The sequence below is a fragment of the Cupressus sempervirens genome, chromosome 1, assembly GCF_028749045.1.
Source record: "Cupressus sempervirens isolate cs-2001-9-10 chromosome 1, ASM2874904v1, whole genome shotgun sequence".
Classification (NCBI taxonomy): domain Eukaryota; kingdom Viridiplantae; phylum Streptophyta; class Pinopsida; order Cupressales; family Cupressaceae; genus Cupressus; species Cupressus sempervirens.
This window is the reverse complement of record NC_143118.1, coordinates 84,009,289-84,035,771: the sequence shown is the minus strand read 5'-3', so window position 1 is coordinate 84,035,771 and position 26,483 is coordinate 84,009,289. Positions and strand designations below refer to the sequence as shown.

General features: G+C 40.0%; 1 protein-coding gene across 8 annotated transcripts in view; it reads left to right on the top strand.

Moving 5' to 3' along the window:
- LOC149576345 (uncharacterized) overlaps window positions 1-25,298 on the top strand; it is a 163,648-nt gene extending 138,350 nt beyond the window's left edge. For 5 of the 8 annotated variants that reach the window (XM_089816937.1, XM_089816931.1, XM_089816943.1 and 2 more), the window contains one exon: window positions 24,789-25,298. In XM_089816937.1, coding sequence (XP_089673063.1) covers window positions 24,789-24,840 — 52 coding nt within the window. In that variant the 3' untranslated portion in view covers window positions 24,841-25,298. The remainder of the gene's footprint in view (window positions 1-24,788) is intronic. The other 3 variants (XM_089816950.1, XM_089816940.1, XM_089816946.1) reach the window with 1 other exon arrangement.
- Window positions 25,299-26,483: the final 1,185 nt, after the last annotated feature.

Genomic DNA, 26,483 nt, shown 5'->3' with positions numbered 1-26,483 from the left:
GACAAAGACAAAGATTAGGAGTCCTTTCTTGGTGAGAAGAAATCAGTCACAGAAGGATATGACCGTGAGTGCAAAGAAGCTCTGGTACGTCTCTGTGAGCTCGTAGAGGAGTGTCGCTGATGTAAGAAACTGGTACGGGGTCTAACATGTCATCAGGATGTAGGTCGTCGGTATTGGCCGACAGGGTGTGTATCAAGATGTAGGTCGTCGGTATCAGGATGTATGTCGTCAGTATCGGCCGACAGGGTGTGTGTCAGGATGTATGCCGTCGGTATCGGGAAGGTTCTTATTATGTAGCCAACGTGTTGTATGTAGCCAACGGACACCTTCGAGAAGGTTCCTGGGGATGTATATATACCCCCCTCCGGGATCATTGTAATCATCTTATCGAAGCATAATGTAATGTCTTTGGCATTTGCGAATAATAAAAGGAGTTCTGCTGTTATTGTTCTTGTTCATTGTCTGTGTGCATTAATCAATTAATCTATGTGGTAAACATTTGGCGCCGTCATTTTAAGTAAGCACCGTATGGCATTGAGAGGTATCTGCACATTATGCCGTACGACTTCTTCATTCAAAGTTGTAATACTGTACAGCGTCTCAAGGTGGTATCATCGTACGGCTCCAAGTGTATCACAGTACGAACATTCAGAAGTGATGTCAGGAAATATAAGGAGGTTATATTCCTGGAGGCATTCAAGGCATTGGCATTCGTTCTGAAGGCATCCATTCTCTAGAGGCAACACATATGGTGATCAGTCACATTTGAGGTACTACCGTACAACAGTCTAGCCTATTTTACCACTCCTGTACGGTGTTCCCATTATCCTTATGCGGCACGTAGGAAGCATGGGAATGAGGAGATTGTTGTCTGTCGAATAGAGATACAGGAGCATACGTTAAGTTTTGTAGCATCGGTATTATGCGATTGGTTCATACGGACAGGGGAGTGCTGTAGCATAAAGTTTCGTACAAGGCGAGAGTAAGCAGTTGTAAAATTATAGATTCCATTCAAAGTGCCCAAGCTGAAGGCGTTTAGGGGAAGAGATGTATAGGGGAGGAAACTTGCAAGTAGCCTACAAATTGGTTCTAGAGGGGTGTACGGCATTCAATAGGAGGGTTTGTGCCACACATCTGTATGACGTCTTCTAATATAGAGCAAGGAAGCCGTACGGCATACAGGAGAAAGGTTACAGGGCCAATGTTTGTACAAAGGTCAGGAGGGGAGTTCTTGCAGCTGTATGGAATAAGTAACTGACCTAATGGTGGAATATTCAGCAAACTGATAAAGGCGTATTAGGTATGCAATTTGCCGGAAAGAGGGTTTGGAGGAAGCAACTCGATTAGGATTCAGCTATGAGTCAAGATGTGCAGGCAAGGCCTTCTATAGCGCGACCACGCAGAAAGGACAAGAGCAAGTGAAGGGCCAAAGTACAGAATCAGCCAGAGGTGCAAACAACGCCACAGAATGTAGCATTCGAAGGGTTGAATGGGTTGGACTACAGGAAATGGTGGAACGAGAATCCAGACACTCACCTCGTCAAAGCAAGCATCCGAAAGGCATAGGTGGAGTGGGCAATCCGGATGCCAGTTTTCTGTATCCGAGACTTTGAGGGTGTATTGCGTCTGATGATCGAGGCATATTATAGGCACTCCAGGAAGAGTTCAGTTCCGTATTTGGGGTACGACGTGGTGGTTTCATTTCGGTCAGTTGACTTTACTAGAGTATTCGGCATTCTAGGAGCGGCACAAGGAGGGAAGAAAATTGACAGTAAACCCAAAAAGATGGACAAGGAGAGGAAGTTGCAACAGGTACAATTAGTGTGCAATGACCAGGTACAACAACAGAAGGATGCCCTTATTGGCACTTCAAGAGGAAGAGGGTTGTAGAAATCTAATATCAAAGAAGGCCATTGGAAGTGCCTCATGGATGTGGTAAAGAGTAGACTGATAGGATCAAGTAAGGCATCAAACATTTCCTTTTCATTGGTCAGTATGATGAACGGGCTCATGAACGGGAAGGTGTACGACTGGGCTTCTCTTTTGGCCATGCGCTTGGACGAGTTCATGACATTGCAACATAAAACGTTTTACATGCCACATTATGCCATCGAACTCTTTCTGGAGGCAATTGCGAGGACGATACCTCAGGACAAGTTGGAAATACAGCCAAGTCTTGCAGTACCTGGCGAGCCTCTGATAATGCAATGGAAGCATTTAGACTCACCTGCAGGGCAAAAGGGCATTGGTCAGAAGAGGGTGTGACAAGAGATGGAGGAATCAGGCAACATAGACAGTGGCTGCTAGGATACATCTTGCGAGGAGGACGAGTTAGAGGATATGGAGGAGGTCGAGTAGGATGAGGAGGAAGATGATGAGGAAGTTGGGGTGATTTCAGCGACCCCACTTTGCTTTCCGCGACAGTTGCCGGCTGTGCCAATAACTACCATGCCATCCATTCTGTCATTTTTAGCTCCGCATATGCACACCATGGCAGATGTTCATATTCCAGGGTTCGGACAGTTTCGGCATTTGGTGGTGATGACCCCGGCCACTCTTAATCCCAGAGCACGGATAGCAGTAGCGGGATTGGTTCCCCACTCAGTGCCTGTCCAACCTTCAGTAAGCTGGAGGATAGCATCACCGGCAAGTACGCCTATGGGTACACAACCTACGGGATCGCAGCCCCAGCTAGCGGTTTAGGAACCGACCCCTGTACCTATAGCCACGAGTTTGCCTCAGTCATCTCTTGTAGCGGAGTTGGCAGCCACAGAGGGAGGAGTCAGTTAGGGAGGTGCACAGGAGTAGGTCCGTTTGGAGGTGATTGGGATAGATGCAGTAGTCACGATTGCCGACACCCTGTTGGATGAGGCAACGGATCAGGATGTTGATTTGAGCATACCAGAAGCGGAACCCCAGGTGCCAGCAGTGGAATGGATGAACTTAATGAGTCGGGTGAGTGAGTACCTGAGGCGATGACTACTTGCCCCTGTTGCTAGAGGTCCCTCCATCCAATCTCCCATGAGAGAGGACCTGCAGTTAGAGGCCATTTGGTCCAATAGTGAGGTAGTCAAGGTACCGGCATCACTAGGGGTGGAGGATCAGAGTGCAACAGCAGCAACAGAGAAAGTTGATGCGGGGGGGTACAGGTGACAGACCCTCTACCACTAGTGGAAGAGAAGGATAAAGATGTTTGTTCATGCCTTGCTGACATCACAGAGCGAAGCAAGACCCTGGCAGAGTTGGTGCTTACAGAGAGAAGACGGGCAGAGGTTGGGCAGGAAGCTCGGGAGACGGTTGAGAAGGCTCGGGAGGAGATGGCCGACCAACTTGCCACCCAGCAGATTGCATGGGAAGTAGAGCGGACAGCCTTGTTAGCGCAACACGAGGAAAGTGCACGAGGGAAGTAGCAGGGAGAACAACAATTAGTAGCAGCGGAACAACGGTTGGCAGCAGCACTATAGGAGGACTCTGCGAAGAAGGCTTATGATCAGAAGGAAGTTGAGTGCCAGGAGGTCACTTTGATGCTGAAAGAAGTAGTGTAGGAGAACTCGGATCAGAGCTGATCTGAAGGTTCGGACGGATCAAGTGTATCAGCTTCAATGCAACCGGTCTTCATAGTCTAAGACACAACCTTCTGGTTCATGATGTCTATGTCTATGTTGTTTTTATGAATAAATGTAGTTAGTTGTTTTGAGTTTTGTTGTGTTGTCGTTCAGAGACGACTTTTCTTTTTTTTTGGGGGGGGGGATGATGTCGTCGGTATTGGCTAACAGGGTGTGTATCAGGATGCAGATCATCGGTATCAGGATGTATGTCATCAGTATCGGCTGACAGGGTGTGTATCAGGATGTAGGTCGTCGGTATCAAGATGTATGTTGTTGGTATCGGTCGACAGGGTGTGTGTCAGGATGTATGTCATTGGTATTGAGAAGGTTCTTATTATGTAGCTGACATGTTGTATGTAGCCGACGGACACCTTCGAGGAGGTTCCTCGGGATGTATATATACCCCCCTCCAAGATCATTGTAATCATCTTATCGAATTATAATGTAATGTCTTTGGCATTTGCGAATAATACAAGGAGTTCTGTTGTTACTGTTCTTGTTCATTGTCTGTGTGCATTAATCAATTAATCTATGCGGTAAACATAATAGACTTGGAATGATCAAAAGAACTAGAAGAACTAGACTGCCTTTTCACACCATGCAAAGGAGATAAGGGTGTGAAAAAAGCAGTAATGAGCTGAGTCAAAGTACACTAGTGAGCAAGAAGTGCCTGTAGAGTGCTATCACAGAGCAGAGTGCCTCCTAAAGATAGAGAGCTAGACATCGCTGGTCACAATAATTGAAGAAGTCAAAAAGAGAAAAGCAATCTCAAAACAGGAAGTGAAATCTCCCTTTGATCTTGTAGTAGATAGGGCAACGAAATAAAATGTGAGTCTCCGTCTTGACCTCAACTAAAGTACATAGCTTACAAATCCACTCACCACTATCAATATGATGGTCTGTTTGAGCACGAAGATGGTGAGAACCAACTCTAAAGGACCCTAGGGAAAAATGCAGAGCATGAGACCACCGTCGATCAATTATCTCATTAATTGATCATATGAGATAATGCGTCTTGCTAAAAGAAGAGTTTATCAAATATTGCAATCGAGTAGGCTAGGAATTTATATAAATGATAGATAGAAATGCAACCTCAAAATGGAGTGACTAGATCATTGTGTATATCGAGTATGCAAAGGAAGAAGGTGTAGTTGTCTATATCTGAGAGCTTGAAGACTAATTGTCGTAAGGCACTACTTGGAGGTTAGAGCTAGTTATTTCATCATCATAACATTGAATGACAAAATAATAGTCAAATAAGATTACAAAAGGATATTCATGTCTTCTAGTAATATTTTCTTGGCATCAGTAACACTCTGTTTCTATCAAAGACAACTTTTATCAAAGGATGAAGGCAGTTCGTCTGTGAATACTTTGGTGTATGAAGTGGCAAAGTTTAATAGAGATACATGCAGTGGGTATGAAACCTAATTTTCTAAGATTCAAAATCTCCAAGAAACTAATATTGGGGCTATATTAATATTGATAAAACAAAAAGGCATCTATCAAAGTGGAAAAGATTTTATCAAGATGAATAATTTAAAGAGATTGGAGAATCCATATTCAAAAGGATGTCTTAAGAGGGAGTTTGACACTTCATCAGAGTCAACTTTGTACGAGGATGTCACAAAAGTTGATATCAAATTCAGAGGGAGTTTGACTTCATGTAAGCTTTTGACGTCATTTGTGTGATAGCATGTTTTTTAATGGGCCTACCCCCCTGTGTACATCATGAGGAAGTGATGACTTCCAAATGATGCCACTTGTATTTGCATAAGTTATTGAAAGGTGACGATCTTACAATAATTTGATTTTCAATTATGATGAATATCTTATGATGTCTATGCAAATCATAATAGATTATACTTTGCATAGTAGATGTTTATATCATAAGTATTATGCGAATGCGTGTGCACATACCTTATAAACATTTTTTTCGAGTATATGGTGAATGTTATGCATATTAATATTCTGGAAGGCCATTACACAGAGTACTTGGTGAATATCATGCGACTTGATGTTCTAGAAGGCCATTACTCACAATACTTGGTGAATATCTTGCATCTCAACATTTTGGAAGGCCATTACTCATCATTGATATTCTAGGAGACCAATACTCATGATATCAAATATGATATCAAACATTTTTGAGTAATTGGTGAATATCATGTATTTGGGAGACCAACACTCATGATATCAGATGTAATATCATACCTTATTGAGTATTTGGCGTATATCATATGTTGATATTCTGGGAGACCGATACTCTTGATATCAAATGTGATATCAAAATGATGGATATTTTCTGATCAAAGATATCCTTATTCTTGCTAACTTGATATTGCTAATATGCGTGTTTATCCTCCCTAGCTAAGAGGGAGTGTTGATGTTTGGTAGCTTCAGTCGGATAACCTATATATAATTATATATGAGATATAATTTATGTATATGAGGTTATTGGTTTTTTTTTTTTATCGGTTATATATGAGTTTATTGTTATATGAGAGAAATTAATATAATATATATAACAATAATTAAATGTTCATTATATTAATTATCTAATTAATGAATAGACATGTCCCATTCATGGGACTTGTCTCTTCATGGTTTATTCTAAATTTAAATAAGAGGTCAATGCCATTTGGAAAACACATACCACATACATGGAAGTGCTTAGTACATTTGCAGTGATCCCGAAAAACCAACATCAGTGACTTAAAAGGATCATTTCAGAACTTTTGTTTGGCATTAAATAGGAAGAAAACTCTTGCAATTTTAAAAAGGCACATTACAAGTGGTATCAGAGTATTGCATTTTGGTGGTTATATTTCACCATTTCTAAATGGGACTTTACAACACTCTTGTGGGGGTTTTACTCCACTTTGATGATAATTCAGCACAGGTATATTGTCGTTGGAGATTAACATTCATGGGTCTCCTCATTCTCTTGATTTGTCATGTTTCTTGGTTGAGTTCAATCATGATTATGTTGAGGCTTATTCAAGCTTGGAGGCTTCTAAGCATGAGACTTCTTTCTCCCTTGAAGTTGGACATGGAGTGGCTTCTTCATCATCCTATGGACTTGTTTCTGTTGAAGATGGCTTTAGGAGGTTCTCATATATCTCAAGTAATACAATGCATTGCTTGAAGATATTAATTTAATTATATTACATAATTGAATAATTAATTATATGTTAATTACTTAATTATCAGTTATTTATCTTATATATAAAACACGCTAATTATATGAATCAAAGAAATGTTATTTAATAAATTAATGTTTTAACCTTTCCTAACTTTTATATTAACCTATGTTCCACGGAGTTTTCGGGACGGGGACGTTTTAGGGTACGGGGATGTGTTTTCGGTACGGGTACAGGTCGAAGCCAAAATTTAGGGGACGGGACATCAGGGGACGGCGATTAAAAACATAGGGGATTTTTTTTAATATAGAGACAAAATTCAAATATGTATATCATAACATTGATAAACCATTCACCATAGACATTTTAGAAGATAAATACATGGAAAATTATCAAATGACAAATACTAAGTGCTTCCATTATAACAATATCACATACATATGTAGCAAAAATTAAAATGCCTAAAGGCTTCAAGTATCATGCTGAAATCAGAATAAAATAAAGAGAAGTCCAACTAAAATAGTTAGTAAATAGTAAATACCAAACGCAATCTTTCCTCACTAAACACAATCTTTGCTCATTGCTGCTACTGCTCTTATGTTTTTTTCCTTCCTCTTAGCAAGTATGTTAAATCGAAAAATGAGTAGAAGAGTTAGTGTTTTAATGGATCAAATATGGGTTGCATATTGTTATTATGTCTTTAAGATGACTAGGGGCCACACGAACAACAAAAATTAGAAAAAAATGTTTTTTTGGGGATGGTTTGCCATTACCAGATTGACTGGAAAAAAGGGGATGACCAGCAGTTTCGGGGACGGATAGGGGACGGCAAAACCGTCCCCGATACTGCTGGCCGTACCCAAGTTTCCTGCCAAAAAAATTGGCCGTTTCGGGGACGTTTCTGAATTTTTCAAAAAGGGGACGACTCAAGGGACGGCCAAAATCCATCCCCGCGTCCCCGTTTCGTCCCTGGTACAGGTACGAGGGTAAAACCCCAGGAAACGCGTCCCCGTGGAGCATAGATATTAACTATTCTTGCTAAAGACGAAATCGATTTTATTGGTTACAAGTTAAAGTGATTATGAGGGGACATATCAGATGTGGCATGTTGTTTCTCCACATATAAAACTATGCTCCTTTTATCGTGTTCATAACACTGCTCACACTTTATACTCATCATACCATATCAAATACAATTGACAGTCAATAAAGATCATACTCTCTGCACCACCATGTGGATAGTACAATCAGTACTAAAGACAAATTGTCCCATCCAAATTTAACGTGTGAACCAACATTCATATGTGCATTGGGATAAATATTGTAGTCACTAATATAGATAGTGACATATAATTCATATTTTAATTTAAACTCGTACAAATGCAAAATTTATATTGAGTAAAGTGATAAACTAATATATAGAAGTCAATATTTCCATTAGTCTGATATAAAATTTAACATGGTATCAGAGCCGGCTTAAAAGATCATAATCAAACATATATCCTTTGTAACTTAAATACTTGATCTCATTTCCTTTTCAAATTCTTCGATCAAGATGGTGAATGGATTAAAGGTTGAGGATAGGCTAGGAGCTGCCTCAAACTTCACAACTTGGAAGTCTAGAATAATACTAGCATTGGAAGAAAATGATTTGGATAGCTTTGTACTAGAAAATAATAATTCACCCACAAATGAATCAGAATTATCACAGTTGAAGAAAAATAGCACTAAAGCAAACAAATGATTGTAGAATTTGTAAAAGATCGCATTGTGCCAATCATCGCAAATCTCAAGACTGCTAGAGAAATGTTCATGAAATTAGAGCACATGTATGAAATCAACAATAGTAACAAAACACTTGCGTCGAAACATAAATTACACCATATCAAAATGGTTAAAGAGGAATCAATAATTTCTTATCTTATGAAAATCTCATAACTAAAAGACCAACTCTCTACCATTGGCCATATTGTTGATAACGAAGAGTTGTCAATGATAGCCCTAAATGGACTTCCCGACTTTTGGGAATCTTTTGTTCAAGGTATTAGTGCAGTATCAAAATTCCCTAAGTTCGATCGATGATAAGTTGATTCCATACATGAGGAATCACAACTGATTACAAAGGGATTCAACAAAGGCTGTACAAATGAAGAAATTCATGCATTAACATTACAATCTGCAAAGAAGAAAAATAAATTCAAGAGATAGAGAGACAATGAATTTCACAATGACTCTACATCTAAAAGAAGAAAGGAAACAAGAAAAGTCAAATTTAATAACTGCAATAAATTTGGTCACTATTCAAATCAATGCAAATATAAATCAAAGTCCCAATCCCCCATTACTGAAGTTAACAAAGTTGTTACTGGAAAAAGCTTCTAATGGTTTCTTATTCTGCTCAACCCTTTCAAGTCACATACCCACTGATCATAGCACTTGGATAATAGACAGTGGTGCATCTCGACATATTACTGGATTTAGAGGACATTTGAATGAGTTGCTACCGAATAATTCATTTGATCAAGGTAACCATTGGAGATGACTCTAGTTATACTGTTGAAGGAGTTGGGTTCTCCTCTCTTAAACTAAACTCAGGCATTTCCTTGAAATTGAATAATGTATTATTTGTTCCAGGAATCAAACAAAATCTTGTCTCTGTCTCAGCCTTGGAAGATTAGGGACAGTGTATTGCATTTGTAGATTGTCAAGTTCTTGCATGGCCAAAGATCTCTGACATCAAGATAGCCAAATTCAGTGGAGTGCATTAAAGACATCTTTACAGGCTGTGTACAATCCCCTCTCAAACCTTAGTTCATCAGTCATCAAGTACTTGTGAGATTTAGCATAGAAGATTGGGTCATCTACACTTTTGTGCACTGCCCTTTATGGAGAAGATGGTTACAGGTCTACCAAAACTCACCATTGAGCATGAAGGAACCTGTAAAGGATGTGCATAGGTAAGAATGCTAAAGGGTATTTCAATAACAGTGAAAATAGATTAAAGTATATTGTAGAACTCATCCATTCAGATTTATGTGGTCCAATGTCTATTGCCTCCTTTAGTGGTTTCTTGCACTATATTATCTTTGTTGACAATTACTCTAGAAAGACCTGGATCTATTTACTTAAAAATAAAGAATCAAATGAAGTACTTGTGAGGTTTAAGGTGTTCAAAGCACTAGTTGAGAATCTATCAGAAAAGAAAATCAAAAGCCTGATAATTGAAATCAGAGGAGAATACACCTCAACAAATTTTCAAAATTACTGCACTAAAGTAGGGATTAAGAGGGAGTTCAGTGTTTACTATAATCCTCAACAGAATGGGGTGCTGAAAGAAAAATTAGAACCATTGTGGAAGCAGCTGGAGCTATGATTCATGATCAAAATCTTTCAACTTCATTTTGGATAGATTCTTCTAGAACTGCACTTTATATACAAAATAGAAGCCCTCATTGAATTCTAAATAATAAAACACCCGAGGAAGCATTCACAGGAAAGAATTCAGATACAAGTCATCTAAGAATATTTGGATGTCCTGTTTACATTCACATACCCAAAGATAAAAGGACTAAGTTAGAATCTTCAAGCAAATATTCATTGGATACAGTAGAACATCAAAAGCCTATAGAATATATATACCAGAACAAAAATCAATTGAATTAAGTAAAGATGTGACATTTCAAGAAGATATCACTTTTAGGAAATCTTAAAGGTGCTTCTGAGATTGATGATGAAAATCATGGATCTCCACAAAACATGGATGAAGATCGCATTTGTGAAATTCGGAGGGAGAACCATGAAACTAAAGAAGATGATGAACAACTGGATCCAATTGATGGGCCTAGAGATATGGTCGTAAACCGGAAAAGACCACTATGGGCAAGAAAAACTATTTAAGAGGCTGAAAATTTTGGAGCAACTAAAGGAACAGTTACGGAAAGTAAAAAAACCACAAAAGTTTTCCAACTATGTTGCATTAATGAGTCAAATCACTAACTCAGAACCCACTAGTGAACAAGTCTGGAAAGATGCAATGAATGAAGAGTACCAATCAAAAAGTTTGGGACATAGTACCTAGACTAGAAGGAAATTCAGTTGTTTCTAATAAATGGATTTTCAAAATTAAGCATTTTGTTGATGAAAGTACTGAAAAATACAAATTTAGATTTGTGGCTAGAGGATTCTCATAGAAAGAAGGAATTGACTATGAAGAAACTTTTGATCCCGTTGCTTGATATACTTATGTTAGAACTATCATTTCTATTGCTGAATCCAAAGGATTGAAGATCCATCAAATGGATGTAAAAACAACGTTTCTTAATGGTGTGATTGAAGAAGTATATGTTGAACAACCTGAAGGGTTCATTATGCAAGAAAAGGAAATTCGTGTTTGCAAACTAAAGAAGGCATTTTACAGACTCAAGCAAGCCCCTCGAGCTTGGTATGAAAGGATTGAGTCATATCTTACGAGTCTAGGTTTCTCAAAAAATGACGCAGATCCAAACATGTACTTCAAAGTAATTGATGGAGAAACACTAATTTTAGTACTTTATGTTGATGACTTACTAATTACGGGAGAAGATCACCTCATTACCCAATGTAAGGAGGTTGTGTTTGAATTTGAGATGAAGGATCTTGGATTGCTGCATTACTTTCTTGAATTAGAAGTATGATAGAAACCTAATGAAATAATATTAAATCAAGAAAGTACACTATAGATATACTTGATAAATTTGGTATGATAGATTGTAAACCCATGTCCACACCTATTGAAATAAACTTGCATAAATTAAAAGAAGCTGCAACAAATTCAGAATTAGCAGATTCAACTCTTTACAGACAAATAATTGGGTCCTTGATGTATCTAGTGAACAATCGACCAGATATTTTTTATGTTGTATGTACCATTAGTTAATTCATGTGTTAACCAAGGCAAATACATATGGTTGCAGCAAAACACATTCTGAAATACCTCCAAGGCACAATCGGACTTGGTCTTAAGATATTCAGCCTTACAAAAACTTGGAATTGCATGGTTTTATAGATTCTGATTGGGTAGGTTGTGTGGCTGATCAAAAGAGGACCTTTGGCTGTTTTAGTTTAGACTTTGCAATGATTTCTTGGTTTAGCAGAAATCAATCTTCTGGAGCACAAAGCTCTACAAGAGCTGAATATATTGCAGCATGTTTGGGGGCTCGAGAAGCAGTTTGGCTCCAAAAGCTTCTTACAGGATTATTTGGAAAACCCTTAGAGCCCACAATAATTCACTATGATAACCAAAGTTGTATTAAGCTTTTTGTTAATCCTATGTTTCATGATAGAACAAAGCATGTGGAGATCAAGTATCACTATGTAAGAGACTGTAATGTCCTCGTTTTTGGCACGTCTATGTAGTGATGGAGTTAGCTCATCATAGCGACCCTCGTGAGCTGACGGGGTGTTTTGGGGGGTCTCAGTTGTGGACTTACTGTCGTCGGTAGAAATTGTGTATCGGCCGACGGGTCCCTTCGGAAAGGAAATTGTGTATCGGCCGACGGGTCCCTTCGGAAAAGTTCTTGTTATGTATCCGACGGTGAATGGTTTGTAGCGGACATGATGTATCTGGCCGACGGATACCTTCGGGAAGGTTCGTTGGAAAGTATTTATAACCCCTTTGGGAAGCATTGTATTCATCTTAGATCATATGAGAAAAGCATGATGTACTGTTGATATATGCGAATAATAATAATAGTTCTGCTGTTTGCTGTTCGGTGCTCGTGTTTATTTCCTGTGTGCGTTGCTTAATTAATCCATACGGTAAACATTTGGCGCCGTTACCCGATGGATCTGGCACGCAGGCAGGCGGAGATGAATTAAATGCCGAATCAGTTGAACAAAGACAAGAGTAAGCTGAAGGAAAAAGATGACATACGCGTTGCGCAGGAAAAGTTAATTTTGGCTCAGCAGATAGAGCGTCGAAGGAGGTTTCAGAAGATTTCCGACGGAAGCAAGAGCGCGGAAGGATTGTTGAAGGAGACTCGACAACGGCTTGATTTGGTGGAAGAAGCGAGGGAGGAGTTTCTGAGCCTACATACGCCACAGGAAGAGAATCCTGACGGAAGCAGATCGACTCGCACGGCTCGGAGTGCCGAAGGAGCACAAGCGTGGAGTGACCTCTTCGTCCGAGATATATTTCCGGAACGGACAACTACGGTTGACAAACCCTCTTCTTCACCAAACAGCGCGGAAGTCCAAAACTGCGCGGGTGTTGAAAACAGCACGGAAGCAGAAAACTGCGCGGGTGCTCAAAACAGCGCGGGAGTGCAAAACAGTGCAGGTACACAACAAAACCCTCGACATACAGTAATAATGGCAGGTCCGAAGGAAAAATTATTAAATTTGATGGTGATGAAGCAGCTGATCCCATTCGATATTGTAAAACATGTGAAACGATCTGGAGGGCGAATGGCATAACAGATACAAACGAATGGATCCGACAATTTCCCGCAACCCTACGGGGTGTTGCCATTGATTGGTTTACTGATGCCGATCCACAGAAATTGAATAGTTGGGATAACATTAAGAAGGAGTTCATCGCAGAATTTCAACTTTTGCGTGATGACAATGAAATTGTCACAGAGATATTCAATACCAAGCAAAAGAAGAATGAAACTGTACGGGTCTTTGCCAGGAGGTTGAAGGACTTAATCAGTAAGATGGAGAATAAGCCAGTTGACGGGTTACAGAAAAGATGGTTCATTGAAGGCCTTCACCTAAAGCTGCGGAAGAAGATGAAGATCGTGCCACCATCCACATACAATGAAGCGTACAACCGGGCAATGAACCTCGAAAGTGACCAGAAGACAAAGAAGAAGAAGAAGACTAGCTCGTCCGATTCAGATGATGATGCATCCTCAGGAAATGATAGCAGCGATGACGAAGGAAGCAACAAGAAGGTTTGTGCCCTTCAGAAAGACATGATTCGGATGATGAAGGAATTCAAGAACATGAACAAGGAAACTAAGGGCAATGAACTATGGTGTACGGAGTGCAAGAAGGAAGGCCATATGAAGGGATCTTGCCCAAAAGAGCAATTTTGCGAGATCTGCTAGATTATGGGACACTCAGTCAAGGAATGCCCTTTCAATTTGAAAACAAGAACACCGCAGCAAGTGTTCCTGATACAGGAGGCCTCTCCATCCGGAGGGAACGGGAACACCAGTACGGAAGGTGCCACATCGGGTGGATACAGAAACTGTTAGAGTAAATAATTAATTATTAATTATTTATTCTATTGCTTAAGCTTACTTAGGTCATGCATTTATTTAATATTTTATATTTAATGCATGTTGTGGTTAGTTGGTGACAACACGGGAGTTTGTTCCCTTCTAGTTGTCACACTTATCTTCTACCACCTTCCAGCTTGTTCTACAAGCTTCCATGAGCTCTTTATATTCGGGCTCTCTCTCATTGTATTTCAATCACAACATCATTGTAAATACATTTCTTCTTGTGTTTGCATTCATGGTGTCTCTCATGTCCGTTTAGGGTTTTTGCCCTTGCTCCATGCTCTTCCCCTTCTTGGCTTCTCTTTGACAGGTTCTCGCATGCAGGTGATCTTGGCGTCTTCGGAGTTGGCTTTCCTCAACTCCAACATGGTATCAGAGCCTTCCTGCTGCTGCTTCGTTGAAGAATTTTGAAGCTGTGATTTGAAGTCACAAACCCTGGTTTGTTTGTGCAATTTTTCTTCAAATCCGGGGATCAGCATATTTTCGGAGCACTTTGGGCTCAAATGGACATCACCATTGGATCCGGAAGGCCATTTGCAGTCAGGATTCATATAAAATTTGTCGTTTTTGGTCACAGGGCATTTTTGGAGATTTTTTGAAGCCTCCAGGGTCTGCTGTACGGACGAAAATGGTTCATTTATTGCGATTTTTGTTTTAAATTGCAGCGCCGCCGCCGCGCCACCGCGGGGCCGCAGCAGGCAGCGCCGCCCGCGCTCCGCCGCGGCCCGGCCTCCTCCCGGCCACCGCCCGTCCTCCGCCCTCCACCGGTGGTTCCACTAGCCCGGCCACCTCCGCCGGTAGCTCCACCAGCCCGGCCGCCTCTGCTCAGCCTGACAGCTCTGCAGCCGCGTCAGCGCCATTGAAGCCACTGCGGGGGTGACACGTGGCCTGGGCGCCACGTGGCACCTTGCCACGTGGACCCGCCACGTCACCCATGCCACGTCAGCCACGTCATCCTCCGTACTGCCACGTGGCACTCTTTTTTGCTGCGACGGCCACCAAACCGTCAAATTTAATTGTCTGACTTGCTGACGTCAGCGCTGCATCAGCCCTTGCATGCACCTCTCCCGATTCACTTTTGGACCTACTTGTGGTTTTTTGGCCATAACTTTTGCATACGGAGGTATTTTTTCGATCCGAAAGAAGCGCCGGAAAGCTGGTTCCGAGACGGAGATTTTGGTGCAGGTATTTTTTGGTTTTGATGCTTTTTTATTGCTCGTTTTTTCTATTGAAGTCCGAAGTCCTGTTTTTGACTCCGGCATGCATATCTTTTGCGTCTCATGTCAGTTTTTTGAAAACTTTATATTTCTGGAAAGCTGGTTCTGTGTACTCTTCAGAAAAGTAGTCCTTTTTCTTTGTTTTTGGCCTCTGCTCTTTCTATCGTAGGTTTGGCATTTTTGCTCTATGGTGGATATTTTGAGTGTTTTAGGCCCGAGGATCGTTTTCCTGGCATGGTTTTCTTTCTTTTCGGCTGTACTTTCTTTTGGTTCAGCTTTTTTTCAGTTATGATCATTGTAGCTATCTTTTTGAAGCACTTTTTTGTTTCGCACTGAGATAAAGTGTCACTTTTGAATTCTGGGAGTCATGAACGTTGTTTTGAGTCAGTTGTACTTGCACTATTTCATAAAGCACCGTGGGGGGGATTCTTTGTTTGCTATTTTAGGCATTCTCCCTTTGTCAAGTGAGTGTCCCTTCCACGACATTAGTCCATGCAGAGTCAGTTAGACCGTGTCTTTATCGGTGTCTGTACCTCTTTCCCTCTCTCCTCGTTCTTGGTTCGTTTGCAGGAGACTTTGGCCCACCTTCTCAGTTGCCTGTCATCACACCCCGTCTGCATTAAGGGGGGGTTATGCTGTGTTCTAATGCATCCATGGTTCGATGGTTCGATAGTGTGAACTATGTATTTAGTGGTTGATCCTATATACAAGGCGATTGCAGTGGCTGGCTACCTATGCATTTCGATGAGATGGATCATCTACCATATAGACATGCTCAGTTCGTGCCTTCTTCTTCCATGGAGGTTTCTTCAGATCAGCAGTTTGGCAGATTTGCAGTTCTTCCTGCTTCAGTGATGCTGCTTCTTCATGATCACTCTTTGTTCCTGTTTTAGGGGACAATTTCACTAGTTGGAGACTTCTTCAGCTCTTCACTGGGTTCTTACCTCTTTTTGGGGGAGGGTTTTTCCCATGTGGTTTTCTCTCTTTCCTCGCTTACAGAGGTTGCATTCTTCTTGCATTGTACATGGGTACCTAACATGGCCTCGTTGCCGGGACCCATTATGCATTCATCTTAGCTTTGTGAGCTTAAGGCATTTCCTTAAGTTGCACTTAAGGGGGGGTGTTAGAGTAAATAATTAATTATTAATTATTTATTCTATTGCTTAAGCTTACTTAGGTCATGCATTTATTTAATATTTTATATTTAATGCATGTTGTGGTTAGTTGGTGACAACACGGGAGTTTGTTCCCTTCTAGTTGTCACACTTATCTTCTACCACCTTCCAGCTTGTTCTACAAGCTTCCATGAGCTCTTTATATTCGGGCTCTCTCTCATTGTATTTCAATCACAACATCATCACATCATTTCTTACTGTAAATACATTTCTTCTTGTGTTTGCATTCATGGTGTCTCTCATGTCCGTTTAGGGTTTTTTCCCTTGCTCCATGCTCTTCCCCTTCTTGGCTTCTCTTTGACAGGTTCTCGCATGCAGGTGATCTTGGCGTCTTCGGAGTTGGCTTTCCTCAACTCCAACAGAAACAACCGGCACGGTCAAAATAACAACAATACCAGCAACAACAATAATGGCGGAAGGAGTCGAATTCAGTATGATGCGAATGGTCGGCCGATAGTTCAATGCCGCGCATGCAATTTGTGGGGTCACTTCGCCCAAGAGTGTACAACAGCGAACACACCAAAGTTGTTATGCAGATGGTGTGGACCTGGTGATCATGAAGATGCTAGGTGTCCAAAGTCAGGAGTAAACTTGATCACCGTCGGGACGAACGAAGAAGAGGTTTTGGCCATCACACGGAAGCAAGCAAAAGTGTACCCCGACCCGGCGGAAGAAAAGAAGAGACTGGAAGAAGCACGGGTAGAGATCCAGAAAGCAACACAGGCAGAAACGGCACACCTGAAGGACACGCCGAGTACTTCCGTACGGAACTGCGTAGAACAGAACATTGTCCGGCAAATTTTGCAAGCCGAGATACCTGTCAAGATAAGTGATCTGTTGCTCACTATGCCTCAGCTCCGATCAGCACTCACAAACATTGTTCCCGCTGCTCAACTACCAGGAGAACATGGAAGGAAGCAAGAAAGTGGAGCAAGTACAGTGCACACAAAGGAGAAGGAAAGTGGCGCAAGTGCAGAAGATCCAATGTTAGCCCTCTCATTCGGACGCCATCCAGCAGTCGTCGAAATGGGAATTCTCGGGACTGTATTGACGGAAACAATTGTGGACGGAGGGTCTGGTGTCAATGTGTTGCCTGAAGACACTTGGAAAAAGTTGGGACAGCCGACATTATGGCCGCCTACATTCCAGCTGCTAACGGCCGATCAACATGGAATCAAGCCATTGGGAGTCCTGACAGCACAACCAGTGACGATTGGAACACAACCGTTCCTGTTGGACTTTGTCGTGATCCCACTGAAGCGGAGAGGATATGATGCCATTCTGGGCCGGGGGTGGTTGATACAAGCCAAGGTAAAACACGATTGGAAGAAAAATACTTTATCACTTGAAAGCAAAGGCCGGAAGTATGTCATTGATCTACACACTCAGATGGTTGGAGAAGAAGCTCTATCGTCGGATTCCGAAGGAGAAGATGATGAGAGGAGGCAGAGTATGGCACCAGATCAGGAGGGAGTCCTACGATTAGAAGGAGATGATGATCTGGATTCAGTAAATGGTCTTTACCACTGGCAGATAGAGGATTATGAGCTCTTTCCAAGTTGTAATATGCTAAGGATCGACGAAGGTAAGAAAGGAGGAAATGAATGTCCGAAGGAACACAGAGAAGCTGACGGAGGAAATGAATGTCTGAAGGAACATGGAAAAGCCGAAGGAAGAAATGAATGTTCGAAGCATAATAGAGAAGCCGAAGAAGAAAACGCGGATATGATTGAAGCTGAAGGACAGAACATACAGTACGAACCCAAAAGAAGGAAAGATTCTACTGTACGACTGCGCAGGAAGAAAGTATTATGTCAAACCACAAATATAGCAGAAAGGTACCAGCAACAAGGAAGGCACACGATACGGTCTGCACAGGAAACAAAGCGGAAGGGTCTAATGAAAGTTGCAGCAGTACGGAGTGGAAGTGTTATTGGCGGCCAGAAGGGGCAGTTGACGGAGTCCATGGTATGGAGCTTTGGGAACAAACTGGGCGATATGGAGATGACACAGAATAGGCGTAGCAGGTTTCAACTCGGACAGTAGGTGTTGAAGTACGACGAGCGGAATGAGATCAAACCAGGCAAGTTCAAAATTAAATGGGTCGGGCCGTACCAGATGCGGGAAGTACACAATAACGGAGCAATAAAACAGTGGATGCTAGACCGAAAGGAAGTATTCGATGTAGTGAAGAGGTCGAAGTTGAATGTCTGCAATGAAAGAAGTAACGCACCCCCGTGGACGAATAACTGAGAGACGACTGTAAGTACTGTATATATGTAAATATTGTACATAATTGTTTCAGAAGTGAGATTTCCAAAAAAAAAAAAAAGCAAAAAAAAAAGAAGTGAAGTAAAGCACCGTACGGTTTCTGGAAAGCACCGTACGGTTTTTCACAAGTAAAGTATGGATTTTGAAGTACCGTACGGTTTTCCATAAGTGTGGTACAGATTTTGAAGCACCGTACGGTTTTTCATAAGCAAAGTACGGATTTTGAAGTACCGTACGCACGGATTTTGAAGCGTCGTACGGTTTTCCATAAGCAAGGTACGGATTTCATTGTGCCGTACGGTTTTTTCAGCATCGTACGGTTTCCATAGCAAGGTACGGATTTTATGTTGCCGTACGGTTTTCCATTGGCGAGGTACAGAATTCTTAGCAAAGTACGGTTTTCCACTAGTAAAGTTCGGATTTTTTTTGCACCGTACGGGTTTCAAGTTCATTTGCAAAGTGGCATACAGAAATTGCAATAAAGACTACAATGTACGGATTGCAAGTTAGCGTACGGAATTTGGCAATCACTTTACCGTACGGATTTTGGCGACAAAGCTTGTTCACTATAGAATACGGATTTGGTATTAGCTTCTTGTCAATCCTGCATTGCACCGTACGGATTCTTCTTCTCAGTTCAGCGTATGGATTTCAAGCTTGGTGTGCGGTTAAGCTTTCCAGATTTGTGCATGGTTTTTTCGTGCTTGTACGGACTTTAAGCTGTACGGATTTCCAGTATATATCTGGCGATACGGATTTCAACCATTTGGCGTACGGAGTGTAAAATTTAAATTATATGTTTGAAAGATTAATGCATGGGGTAGCCGATATTTTGCATCTTTGTCAAGGGTTAGAGAAATTGTGGAAGGAGGAAAAAAAAAAAAAAATGTCGACAAATCAAGAATGCTCAGAATGAATATCAGATGATACCATAGGAAGGGGAAGAATCAGCGATTGCCAGAAAGAGTGTAGAATCGGCAGAAAATGACAGAAATGGTGTGTTCCGTGCAGTTTTGTGTGGGTTTCAAAGTGCTAAATTGGTGTTGGCCCGGGGCGCTGCCCCAGGACCCCGCGAGGGCACTGCCCCTCGACCCCGCCGGGGGCGTTGCCCCCTGGACCCCCAGTCGTTGCGGATATCAGTCATGGCAGTCTGACCAGTTGAGAAGAATTGAAGTTGTTGCAGGCATGGACTTTCTGTGTACCAGAGGCAGTGGGAGCAGGTGTTGGCTGTGAGGCTGTCTTGGTGGATGCGTAGAGAGCTCGGGAGGAGCTGATCATCTAGTTGGAGGCAGTGTAGCGACACTTGGCTCAGGGTACCGAGGAGTTGGAAGCAGAGAAAGCAGCACAGGTGGCTATCATGGTCAGCTTGAAGAGTCAGTATTGTGTTAGCAAAGACTATAGATGCAACGGGATGAATGTGAAAGTAATATGGCAGATCAATATTGTTGTATTAGTTGTTTGAGTTTTGTTTTGTAGTCTTCAGGAGACGACTTTTCTTTTTTGGGGGGAATGATGTCGTCGGTAGAAATTGTGTATCGGCCGACGGGTCCCTTCGGAAAAGTTCTTGTTATGTAGTCGACGGTGAATAGTTTGTAGCGGACATGATGTATCTGGCCGACAGATACCTTCGGGAAGGTTCGTTGGAAAGTATTTATAACCCCTTCAGGAAGCATTGTATTCATCTTAGATCATATGAGAAAAGCATGATGTACTGTTGGTATATGCGAATAATAATAATAGTTCTGCTGTTTGCTGTTCGGTGCTCGTGTCTATTTCCTGTGTGCGTTGCTTAATTAATCCATATGAGAAAAGCATGATGTACTGTTGGTATATGCAAATAATAATAATAGTTCTGTTGTTTGCTGTTCAGTGCTCGTGTCTATTTCCTGTGTGCATTGCTTAATTAATCCATACGGTAAACACTTACTATTTTTAGTAAGTCTATTTTTGGTAGTGCAGTGGGTGGCTTTGGCAGTTGGTCATCACTTGCAATAAATAAGGTTAATAATTGCATGAGCTCTTATTTATTCAATAATTATCAAGTTGCATTATTATAATGATATTTATATTACTATAATAGTGGCATTAAGAGATATTTCTAAAAGGTATGTTGGAAAGTTTCAAGCATCGAGTTCTTTTAGGAAACTTCCACAATTTCTGAAGTGGAATTTTTAAGGAAACTTTGGCCAACAAAAGATTATAAATGAGAGCTCATTTCATTAGGAAAAGCACGCTTGAAGATATATTTGATTTTGTTGCCTTTGTGGCTTTTTCTTGAGTTCTGAATTGTGAGCCCTTGCTGATGTATAAGGGTTTCTGAGTATCTAAAGATTGTTTGAACTCACTGCTGATGTATAGTGGTTTCATTAGTTAAATCTCCTATCTGTGATTTTTAGTGACTGGGAGATTGGTAAATAATTTCTGAGAATTCTCTGAGTCTGATTTTTGGGTACAAATTGTTGCTGTGGTATAGCAGATTGCAAATTCTCCTAGTATTTCTTACTGTGTCTAGGAGTTTGAAATTGATAGCTATTAGCCAATTTGTGGAGGAAAATCATTGTGAAATTTATATCAATTTTCTGTGGAATCGAATGTGGTTGGAATTGATTTAAGATTGGAGACTGATTTATAACTGGAGTCAGCGATTTGGATCTGTTGGTATTTTGGCAAATCTCTGAGCCGAAAATCTGATCATTAGGACTGGGCAGCAAGTAGCATTTAATCCTGCAACACCAATTAGAAGGAATTGTGAATGATCTGGAAGGTATCGGCTAAGTTCTGGGCAGGCTGTCACCTTCACTATTGGCCTGCGATTTCATATTTATGATCTGCGGCTGCATAAGTGAGGGTCCACAATAACTACAGCAGGTGAAATCTTGCCAATAGAGGATCACAGAGTGGCTTGTGAAATGTTCCGAGGTTTGTGTAAAGGCTGCTGACTCATTGGAAGCCCCTGCAAATTAAGTTTGGATGTTTACAGCAGCGTTTCAATACTGGAGTTGTTAATTCATGCCAATCAACATATAGGTTCCTTGGTTGTCATTTGGAGTTGTAGTGAATTTGCTTTCAAGTGCTATATATCTTTCATCTATTCCACGTACAAATAAATCAGATTTGCTGTCTGGAATATTTGAATGACTTACAATTTGAGAAATTAGTGAATGCAATACTTGCAAGTGTTACAAAGTCTATTTGGCATTAGTGATTCACTAAGTGATTTTTTATTTAAAGCAAATACTTTTTGGACATCAACTTAACAAAGATATTGGAACTGTGCTTCAAATGCTTGATGAATTGTTTTAACTCCTGATTAGCTCAGAATAATGGTGTTTGTTTAAGTCATAATCAAGCAGGGTTTTTACAGAGACATGGTAGAATCGAGTTTGAGTACTTTAGAGCTAAAGTTGGTATGGTAGATACTAGAGAATGATGCTAAAAATGAAATCTAAAATTTATTTCATATGTATTGTATGTATATGTAACTTTTTATAATTTAATGAATTTTTGATTTCCTAGTACTTGTGAAAATGAATATCTTTATGAGATGACGATCTCACAAAGATAAGACACTCGTACAATGTTACCTTCATTGTGAGGTGATGATCTCACAATGATGGTTGATAACTCATGAAGTAAAGGACATTCATATTGATATCTTGAAATCCATTATGGTGAGTAACAAGTGTTGCTATCTAAGAACATTCCATAATGGTATATATTATAAACCATTTAAGGTGGATAATGCATACGACAATATCCAAGTTGTGCCCTAAAGGTGAATATCTTAAAATCCTTTAAGGTGGATAATGGATACGACAATATCCAAGTTGTGCCCTAAAGGTAAATGTGTTAAGTCCTTTAAGGTGGATAACGTATACGACAAATTTACAGGTTGGTCTAAAGGTAAATATGTTAAATCCTTTAAGGTGGATAATGCATATGACAATATCCAAGTTGTGCCCTTAAGGTAAAAATGTTAAACCCTTTAAGGTGAGTAACGTGTATGATGATATTCAAAGTAATGCCCTAAAGGTAATTTAAAATCATTATAACTTAATATAATTTGGAAGCCTCCCTAGGTAAGAGGGAGTGTTGAAGATAGCTTTAGGAGGCTCTTATATATCTCAAGCAATATAATGCATTGCTTGAAGATATTAATTTAATTATATTACATAATTGAATAATTAATTATATGTTAATTATGTATCTTATATATAAAACAAACTAATTATATTAATCAAAGAAATGTTTAATAAATTAATGTGTTATCCTGTCCTATGTTTTATATTAACTATTCTTGCCAAAGACCTAACCGATTTCATCGGTTACAAGTTAAAGTGATTATGAGGGGACATGTCAAACGTGACACATTGTTTCTCCACATATAAAACTCAGTCCCCTTCATTCTGTTCATAACACTGCTCACACTTTATACTCATCATAATACATCAAATATGACCGACAGTCAATAAAGATCGTACTCTCTGCACTGCCACGTGGATAGTACAATCAGTACTAAAGACAAATTGTCCCATCCAGATTTAACGTGCGAACCAACATTCATATGTTCATTGAGATATATCATTGCAGTCACTACTAGATAGTGACATATAATTTGTATTTTTATTTAAACTCCTACAAAAGCCAAAATTTATAGAGTGAAGTGATAAACTAATATATATAAGTTAATACTACCATTAGTCTGATATAAAATTTAATAGTTTCTTCCCTAGGGAAAAGAATCAAAAGATGTGTTGCTTGCAGGCATTGGATTATCTTTTGTTTTCAGGTATTCTTCATTGCCGTTGGAGCTTCTTCATTGTGTGGAGGATATCTTCTATATTCATGATGGATGGGGGTATCATTGAGTCCTTTCATCGCCCTTTTCTGTATTTTCTCTCTTTGGGAGGGTAGTTTTGTCCTACTCAATTTCTTTTTTTCTTCATTTATGAGAGAATTGAATAGTTAATGGGTACTTAACATGGTCTAGTATTCGGGCCCCATTAATGGCATCTTGCATGATAATCCACTTTGCCCAAGTTGCATTTAAGGGTGATGGTGCAAATAAGCTCTTGGACCTAGTTAGTTCCTAGTGAGGACTTATTCACATGTTTACTTTGGTTCTAGGTGTCTTTCTATAGGTCTTAGTTGTCTATATAAGATTTTATCATATCTTATCTTTTTGACTTTTAGTTTATTCTAGTTAGTTAGGTCATTTTACAGTTGTACCATAGGATTAAGACATGCCACAATCTTGTCTAATTTCATGGCTCACCTTGCCTTCATAAGCTAGGCCTCTCATGTACATTTTCATTCATTTAAGTATCCAAAATCAAGCAAGCTATTCTTTCCATTCTCTTGTGGAAGTTATTTGGTCTTGCAAATGTTCCTAGGGTGCTGGGAGTTCACCATTAGCTCATGCAAGTCATGGAGGGATTCTGAGAATATTTTGAATTGGTGCATTATAAAAGATGTTTAAAAAAATGTAGAGCATTGAATTGCTTTGGTTGTTTGAATCGAAAATCGGACATTTTCCCTGCTACTGAGTCCTCTGCTTTCCTTTGAATATCTGTCTAGCATTCAGTCTATGAATCAAATTAAATATCATAATCTATGAGGGTCTTCCAATAGGACTACCATTCTCTGCTATTGATACTTACTATTTTTATGAGTTAACCCCTACATTGGTCTTTCATTCTCCTACCATTATTTCTAGTGTGTGCCTCTCTGTCTTTGAATAAATATCTGTCATGCTCAAGAAATCATTCTTTGAATCAAATGTTGGATAGTGTAAGACAACCCTCTATTCTCTGTTGTCAATTCTTCAAAATTCAAAGTTCTTCAGTTTGAGTTTCTATTTGTCTCTTAGTGATTATTAGATCTTTATGGGTTTTATTTATTTTCATCCTGTTAAGATGTGGACAATGTAAGGTCCTACCTCTCCTTTATTTTGATGTTTTTCCATCTCTATCAATATTATGCTAATACCAGAAAATTGGTTGCTAAAGTAAACTACTGAAAATTGGGAGTAATTTATTTAAAATTAGCAGTTAGATCTTTCTTTCTCGGCAACCTGACAGGACCTTTTAAAACCTATTGGTTGCAGGCTGGGAACAGGAAAAAGCATATTTCATCTCCCATTCCAGCTCCAATTCTAGCTCGGGTAAGAGAATTGTCAGCAATGCAGTCACAGGCACTATGTGCACCAAGCTCGAGTAATCCTGTAATTCAAAGTGGAAGGATTTTACATAAAAGGGACCCAATTCAAATAAAAGTGGAATGTACATAAGAGCAAGTATTTTTTCGCATTTCTATGTACAGATTTTCAGTAAATTAAAATAATTTTAATGTTCTAATTGTCATTTCAAATGAACGGGTTTATGGAGTATGACTTTGTTTGCTGAAGATCTATGCTACAGAATGGTTGCATGCATGTTAGAGAAAGCCAGACCAAATTTAGAGCTAGGTTCTTCATACGGTCTTCAGGTCAAATCATGGACCAAAGCAACAAAGTGATATGTAAATGTTCTAGTTGGGGTGAACCCGTTCGAAGATTTCGTAGTCTGGCAAAGTTTACTATTTAAATATTTATAGTTGCAAGCTTGAACATTCAATATGTGGCGGTCTTCCACTGGGTTGTTTGCCCACTGGTCTTTGCAACATCCATGAGATGCCGGAGTTTTCTGGGGCAGGGGGGAAGGGGATAGGGACAGCGACAAAAATCTCCCTGGTTTTAAGTATTAGACAACCTGTGCTATTTGGGGCATAAAAATGAAGATGGTTGACTTAATGTTTTTAATAAAAAACCCCAAAAATCAGAAAGAGGGATAAGTTAAATTGCAAATTCAGGGCATTGTATTTAAATTTCTAAAATTTCAGTTCTTTTATTTAAAAATAAACATACCCTCCTCATCCTTATAATAAAGGAAAGTTTGTTCTATCACCAGAACTGTTTCCACATCACTGCGTCCTTCCATTACCAAAATGCTGGGTCTTATCTAGTCCTTTAATGTTTGGTTTTATAACTGGAGAGTTATATTCCCCAGGGGATTTGATGGATATGTTCACCAGATATCTGTGATGAGCAAATTGAATGTTGATGCAAAGAGAGATCCCATCCAACGTTGAAATTCACTCCAAACTCAAAACACAAACAAGACACACATTGAGACTCTCTGCATATAGAAATTACAACATACATGATTTTATTTCCATCAATCTCGCTATTACATGATTTACAACTTTTGTCCTTCTGGTGATCTTTCCCTATCTGTACCATCTCCTCTTTTTTATTCAAATTCTGCTAATTTTTAGACTTTGTCCCAACCTCACGTTGGTCTGAGACATTTCATCACTCTATTTTCAATGGCCTTCCGAATCTTCCATTAGATCAACCCTCTCTCAAAACCCACCATACACTCTCTTCCCCTGCAGGTCGAATCTCTGTCGATTGGGCTGCCTCCCTCACTACGCAGGCTCATCCTCTGTTTTGGGCTGTTGCCACCTATTTGGGGCCTTCCCACTTTATAACTGTTATTGGAACCGATTAAATTACTTAATCAGTTTGCATTTTCTTTTCATACTCCTATCACATTTATTTTTCTTCACATCTTCATCACCATTTCAAGCTTGGGCTGGGAACAAACAGTTCCTTCCACCTGTCAATAGTAGCTTCTAAAGTATTTTCTACAAAACTCATTTTTGTTTATATCCTCCAATCATTTCAAGGGATGAGACCCCGTAATGACAAGGCTTTCTGTCAGACATGTATGGTTATATGCCTCCACATTCTACATGCATA